Source organism: Curcuma longa, chromosome 20 (genome assembly GCF_044706935.1).
Source record: "Curcuma longa cultivar G26 ecotype Majalengka, Jawa Barat chromosome 20, ITB_CL_G26_1.1, whole genome shotgun sequence".
NCBI lineage: Eukaryota > Viridiplantae > Streptophyta > Magnoliopsida > Zingiberales > Zingiberaceae > Curcuma > Curcuma longa.
This window is the reverse complement of record NC_133880.1, coordinates 10,749,152-10,756,954: the sequence shown is the minus strand read 5'-3', so window position 1 is coordinate 10,756,954 and position 7,803 is coordinate 10,749,152. Positions and strand designations below refer to the sequence as shown.

Below are 7,803 nucleotides of genomic sequence, written 5' to 3'. Positions count from 1 at the left end.
ACAACAACAACAACAACAACAACCAAGCCTTATCCCACTAAGTGGGGTCGGCTATATGGATCCTTTTACGCCATTGAGCTCTATCTCCTATTATATCATCATTTATATTTAAATAAATTTTATCTTGTTTTATTGTTGCTAACCAAGTCTTTTTTGGTCTACCTCGTTCTCGTTTGATATGCGTATTTGTCATAGTTTCACACCGCCTAACTGGAGCATTTATCGGTCGTCTAAGTACATGTTCGTACCACCTTAAACGTGTCTCACGGAGTTTTTTCTCAATAGATGCAACTCCAACTTTCACTCTAATGCTCTCATTTCTTATTCTGTCCATCTTCGTATGTCCACACATCCATCTTAACATCCTCATCTCCGCAACTCTCATCTTTTGCTCATGTGCTCGAGTCATAGCCCAACATTCAGCGACATATAACATGGCAGGTCTAACTGCCGTTTTATAGAACTTTCCTTTAAGTTTTAGAGGCACTTTACGATCACATAAAACACCTGATGCTCTCCTCCACTTCAACCATCCTGTTTGTATTCTATGTAAGACATCTCTCTCAATCCCTCCATCGGCTTGCAAAAATGATCCTAAATATTTAAAACTCTCAGTTCCAGACAACTCATCATCTCCTATTTTAATACTTGTCTCATTACGTTCAATATTGCTAAACTTAAATTCCATATATTCTGTCTTTACTCTACTAAGCCTAAAACCTTTCTCTTCTAGTGTTTCTCGCCAAGATTCTAATTTAGCATTTACTCCCTCACGTGTCTCATCTACCAATACAATATCATCTGCAAACAACATGCACCATGGTACGGTATCTTGAATGTGTCCAGTAAGTTCATCCATGATTAGTGTAAAAAGATAAGGACTTAGAGCTGACCCTTGATGTAACCCTATCTTTATTGGAAATGCTTCAGTTAATCCGCCTGAAGTCTTCACTCTAGTCGTTACTTCCTCATACATATCCTTAATTAGGTCAATATATACTACGCTAACACCCCTCTTTTCTAGAATCCTCCATATAATTTCCCTTGGGACTCTATTATAAGCTTTTTCTAAATCAACAAATATCATATGTAGATCTTGCTTTTGCCCCCGATACTTTTCAATTAGTTGCCTGAGAAGATGTATAGCTTCTATTGTCGACCTACCAGGCATAAACCCAAATCTGTGATCGCTTTTTTCTCTTTGTTCTTTATGCTCATTAGTTTCCCATAAAGGAGCAATTTTGTTCTTGCATAGAGAAACCTCATGATTTTGAGGATCCTCAACAAGATTTCCTCACTTGGATATATGGACATCTTGCATTTCAATATCGAAACATTCTATGATGTTGATACGTCAGATTGACAATTAATAGGACTATAGGAGTCCACTTTATAGTTTTACATTCTGATGAAACAACTTACTAATGTAAAAGAGCAATAACAAAGAATTGTAGCCCACTCTCATGCTAAAAAAAAATTATAAAGCTATGAGAACTTGTGAGATTATGTGGATCAAGCCCTTATTAGCACATCTTGAGTTTTCACATACTTAAACAACAAATATGTGTCGCAACAATCAAGCTATTAGTCACATTCCAAGCACTCTGGTATATGGTGTGTCATTAATTGCCATTTCATTTGAAAGGTTACTATGTCCAAGTATATCAACATGCATACACTTCTTTGCAGAATAGATTAATTATATTTTATAAAGCTACTTAGTAGGGCCTGAATTATGTTATTAAATCACAAGTTAGGCATGATAGACACCTACCCTCCAGTTTGTTATTTTACAAAGTCACTTAGTAAGTTATGTTATTATATGGCAAGTTAACATGATAGACATCCACACTCCAGTTTGAAGAGGAGTTTTGGAAATAATGAGTTAGTCCAACATTTTGGTTAATATAGGGTTGCAAGTCTTCAGGTCATGAGGTGTAATCACCAGTTAATTAAATATAACAAACCATATTACCAGTAACCAAGTCAAACACGAATTAGATAATCAGATTTAATAACAAAAACATTTATCTACGTTCTTTTCATTTGGGATGGTAAATAATTATGCTTGAACACTCTCACACATGTAATAGACTATTCAAAATAGGATGGTTAGGTCACCAAATCATGCTCAAGGACGATTCACATGTATAGTTCATGAATGAGATACACTAATATAGAATTGCCTAAATGTTAATTATGCTAATAATATATACACTCAGAATCTTTGAAAATTATCACATTCCAATAGCCAAAAGTACATCTTCCAAAGCCTTCCCGATAAATCACTTGCAGCAGAGAAGAACGCAAATCTCTTTGAGACGGTAGCTACAAAATTTGAACCTAAATCATCTCAGCAATGAAGAAGATTAGGAGAAAACTTACACGGAGGAGCTTCTCGGCATAGTCGGAGACGCCATCTGAGACAAGAGCAACCATGTCTTTTGTGGCTCCTGTATCCCGGATCGACTTTCCAAGAACACGAACTCCGAGGAGAAATTCGTCCCCGTAGAGGAGGGTGACATAGGCGTCCTCAGTCTTGGATTGCCCGCAATCCGCAGCACTAAGAATCGCCAAAACTACGACCCAGAAACCTAACCTCGACACCAACGACTTCATCCTATTAAGTAGCAAGCAAAAAGGGCAAAGATCAAAACAGATCAAGTACTAAAATCGACTCTGGCAAATCAGTAGTGAGAAGAAAGAGGGAAATTTTGTTCACCCGAACAGCAGGCGAGAGGTTGAGTAAGGAACACAAAATCGACGGCAGCAGCAACGGAGAGCTCCTTAGCGGCAAGCAGCTGGAGGAAATCACAGACGGGTTGTCGGAAGGCAGAAGCCGGAAGCCCAGGCGACGGGCGGGATCTTCGGCGATGGGACTCCGAGGAGGACACGACGGAAGAGACGGTGCCCGATACTCATATCCGTTCGTTCATCGATTGTAGACAGATCTGAACCTGGACGGCTCTTTTTTTTTTTTTTTTCCTGCTGCTGCACGCCATAAAAATCGATTCTGTCCCATGACATATCATAGACCGTCCAAAAAAATGGATCACCGTTAAAATTAATCGGTTCTAAAATTAAATATCTAAATTAAAAAAACTAATATTTAAATGTTTGATCCTCCATGCTTAGATGCAGTAAATTATTCATGAGAGTGTAACTTATTAAAAATAAATATTTTAAAAATTACTTTTTGATTATATATAAAGTATATTTTAAATTTATTTGATAGATAAATTAGAAAAAAAAATCATCTTTAAAAATTAACTTTTGAATATATATAAATCATACTTTAAATTTATTTGATAAATAAATAAATAAATAAAAATCATCTACCTTTGAAATTGATGATTAAAAAATTATGAACCTTAATTTTAATCGTGGAAGTTAATTATAATTCATGATTTGAAACTAGCTGTTGTAATTCAAATTACAATTCACTATGGTTACAATTATTATTTATATCTTAATAGTTTTAAAAATTTATAAATTTTGAAGAAAATAATTATAAAAAAAAAGGCTTCCGTGACATGTGATTGTTCCATTCCAAGTTATTCCAACTTTAAACAAGTCTAAGACAAGCGATATTTAACTTGTTCATAAAGGGAATTGCTTGATTATGGCATAAATTATTAATTAGTATATTACAAAGCATTAAGTAAAATAAACTATAGTAAAAAATGGAATTCGTCGCTCCAGTAGTCTCACACGGTCGGTCTCACGATCATCTATGAGACGGTAAATTAAAAAATTACAATTAGTTACTATGAAAAAGAGCATTATTTCGGCTTCGTCAAAATTCGATCTTTATCTACTATAGTAAATCTGTCTCACAGTAACCAACTTAATCATGTCCTAGAAACTTAAGTAGAATAAACACTTATGGGCAAAATTGTGAGGTTCATAATATAAGTGTGCCATGTGATGTCAAGGTACTATGTTGGCTTTGTTGGATCATTTCTTTGTGTTTGTTCGACGACATCACATGAAGAGTTTTATAAAATATAACAGAGAATATTAAATCATAAATTAATTTTTAATATTACATTCTACCAAAGGGTTATCCAACTGTTAAGAATTACTAAAGGTCATATTAAATTTTAATTTTTATCAAAAGCTGCATTTTTAAAAAAATAATCTCTTTTCATTTATTTCAGTCTGAAATTAAAATAAAATAATCGTATTTAACAAAATCAAAATCAATATTAAAAAATAAAATTTAATTATTTCGTCAAGACTTTCATATAAAAGCCATTAATGACATTGAAAATTTTAAATTTATATTAAATTAATATTAGTCTTCTAAATAATCTCCTTAATTTATTTATAATTTAAAAAAAATTGAATTTCTAAAATAATGAATTTTGATTAAAAAATCATTGATGATCTTAAATAACTTATTTTTTTAATTTATATCATCAATAAATTTTAAAGATGATCCTCTAAATTTATTTATATTTTTATTTAAAGTTTTAATATAAAATATAAAATATAAAATATAAACAATATAATAAAAAGTAAAAAAATTCTAAAAATAATAATTTAGTTTTCTATTTTTTTAATATCTAATCCGAAGAGAATAAGGAAGTGCAGAACATAATTAATAAAGGAAAAAATTTAGTTTTGTGATTTTTATATAAAAGTTATAGATGCCTTTAAAATTTTAATATTCATGTTAAATTAATATTGTTCACTCCAAATAATCTCTTTAATTTATGTTCATTTTAAATTTTTTTGAGTTTTTAAGTCCATTAATAAGTTGATCAAAATGTTGGGTTGGTCTCTCCAATGTGAGAGCGGCCCAAGCCCGTGTTTCTTTACACGGATGAAGCACAAGCCCTCATCTATATTAAGGGATCATCTAGGGTTATCTTCGGAGGATAAGAGAGAAAAACGCAGCCAAGCAAGTTAGTCGAAAAATAGATTTCGTCGCAGTTCTATTTCAGCCTGCGCGATGTTCACTTAACCGGGTGTTGCCGCCAATTTCAGCGTTGGATTTTCCTGAAATTTTGAGAGAGTATTCCCAACTTGAGGTTCTTCATTCTGAACGGTGGAGATCGTCATTGGAGTCTTCTAGCTGGCGATTTCGTCCCTGTTTCGAAACTGTCAGATTCGGTATTCTTAATTTTAACTTCTTCTATTTGTGTTGTTAAGCGTATGGTTACCAAGACGAGTTCTTGATGTTACGTTGAGTAGAAGAAGAAGTTTATGTGCTGGTTGTTGGTGGCTAGAGAAGAACACTTGTGTACCCACTTCTTTGTTGATTTAGTGGAAGTTTTTGGTGGTGCCTCAGGCCGTGGTTTTACTCCTCAAATTGAGGAGGTTTCCACGTTAAATCTCGGTGTTGATTTTTGTCTTTGATTGTCTATTTACGCTGTGAAAATTTTATTATAGTCTTAAGAGAGTCATTCGACGAATTTCGGGGTGTGTGAGTTCGTGTCACATCCCTTCACAAAATTCATTGATAACGAGTTGAATTTTATTCTATATATATATATATATATATATATATATATATATATATATATATATATTAATTTATTTATATTTTTATTTAGAGTCTTAATAAAAAGATAAAAAATACAAAGAACATTAATAAAAGTAAAATAAAAATAATGGTTATTTTTTATTTTTTTTTAAGTTTTCATTTTTGTAATAGCCAATTCCAAGAGGGGAAAAAGTAAAATAAATTTAAAAGAAAAATAAAAACTAAAAAACTATTAAAAAATTATCTTGGAACTATTTTATTTAAAGATTCCTTTCACTCTTTAAATCTTATCAGGCTAACTTATGGCATCTATTAATTTAAAGAAACTATTTAAAAAATATAGTTTTTCTTTTACTTTTAGCATGATATTATATCTAGAGATAAATACCTCTAATATACTCTAGGACAATGTCAATGACTTCCTTATACCCTCATGATATTGTTTATGCTAAAATTTTAGAATTCCAAAAGTATTTAAGTCATCAATGAATTTTGATAAAAAAAAATAGACCTAACTAAGTTAAATTCAATTCAAATCAGATCTAATATGTTTCTTCTTCTCCTTGAATATCATCCTGCTCCAAAATACATTAGAGTTGCTTTGATCAAAGCAATACTAAGGCGGCATTGTTTTGACCTTAAAGCAACTTTAAGGTGGAGCTAGTTTGATTAAAGTAGCTCGAAGATAATTTTTTGTTTTTATTTTTCATTTTGTTTCACTTTTTTTCCCTTGTAATTAGCTATTAAAAAGATAAAAAAGTAAAAAATATTTTTTTTATTTTTACTTTTATTATTGTTCTTTTGTAATTTTTTATTAAGGTTTCAAAATTTAAAATAAAATAAATTTAGGGGATCATTATAAACGAAAATTTAGAATAAAATTTAACTCATTAATAGACTTTAAAAACTCAATTTAAAAAAAATATAAATAAATTAGGAAGGTTATTCAAAGTAAACAATATCAATTTGAGATAAACATTAGATTTTAAAAATTATTAATGACTTTTAAATGAAATTTTTTTGATAAAATAATTAAAATTTTATTTTATTAATTTTATTTACTTTTTCGTTCTCTAGTAAGATATTAAAAAATATTTTTAAATTTTTATCAACATTCTTTTGTATTTTTTAAATTATATATTTTTATTAAAGATCCAAAATTAAAAATAAAAACATGGATAAATTTAAGGGACTATTATGAGTTTCACGATCTAAATTTAAAAAAAAATTGAGCTCTTTAGGATACTTGAGATCTAAATTTATTGATGGATTTAAAAATTATAAAAATATTTTAAAAATTATAAATAAATTAGGAATGTTATTTATAATAAATAATATAAATTTGAAAATTTTAAGGTATGCCTTCTGTATGAAAGATTTTGATTAAATAATTAAGTTTTTATTTTTTTTATCTTATGTTCGAATCGATTTAAATAAAGAGAATTAATTTTTTATTTTAATTAGAACTAAAAAGACGGGAAGGGCTTTTTAAGAAAAAAAAGTGCCCTTTAACCACCAAAATTTGGTTGATGGCGTCCTTTGATAAAATATCATTTTTAAAATGACTAAGAGTAGAAGTAATATTCTGCAGAAAAGAAAAGAAAAGAAGTAATATTACTATGAAACCCTTTTAAGGTTTATCAATTAAAGGGTAGATATTTAATTATACAATTCTAAAACCACAACTATAAAGTATCGTTGATCAATTTTAGAGGAAAATGCTATGCTGCGCGCCGCTCCCATCCGCGCTCGTGCGCGACAGCGGGATCACCGTCCATCACGCATGATCGCGAGAATCTGACCGTCCAAAAGTGGGAATGCACAGTGCTCCCTCGCGCCGACCTGCCGCTGTTCCCGCTGCTGCCGCCTCGCCGTCCGGCCACCGTCGGCCGTCGGACCGGGCCTAGTCGACGCGGCACTCGTCGGCGCGCCGACCGGCATCGGATTCCGATCGGATTGTGGCCGAAATCCGGCCGAATTCGATCGGAAACCGCCGAATCGTAGACTCGGCCACTGTGGGCCAAATCGCGGTCGATTTCCGGCCAAATTGCGGCCGGAGACCGGCCAAGGAAGGACCGCTGGCGGCCGACGTTCCTTCCTCGGTCGGTCTCCGGCCGCGATTTGGCCCACAGTGGCCGGGTCTGCGATTCGATGGTTTCCGATCGAATTCGGCCAGATTCCGGCCATTATCCGTCTGGAATCTGGTGCCGGATGGTGCGCCGGCGAGTAGGTCATCGATCGGGCCCGAGGGCGGTGGTCTCCGATGGCCGGACGACGTGGCGACGGCGGCGGCAGTGGTTGGGGGTCGGGGG

General features: G+C 32.8%; 1 protein-coding gene across 1 annotated transcript in view; it reads right to left on the bottom strand.

Annotated features, from left to right (window-relative positions):
• Positions 1-2,951, bottom strand: part of LOC141812868 (inositol phosphorylceramide glucuronosyltransferase 1-like) — a gene marked incomplete in the record, with an annotated part of 17,725 nt that extends 14,774 nt beyond the window's left edge. Inside the window, 2 exon segments of the mRNA XM_074700816.1 lie at positions 2,386-2,620; positions 2,723-2,951. Of these exon segments, the coding sequence (XP_074556917.1) occupies positions 2,386-2,619 (234 nt within the window).
• Positions 2,952-7,803: the final 4,852 nt, after the last annotated feature.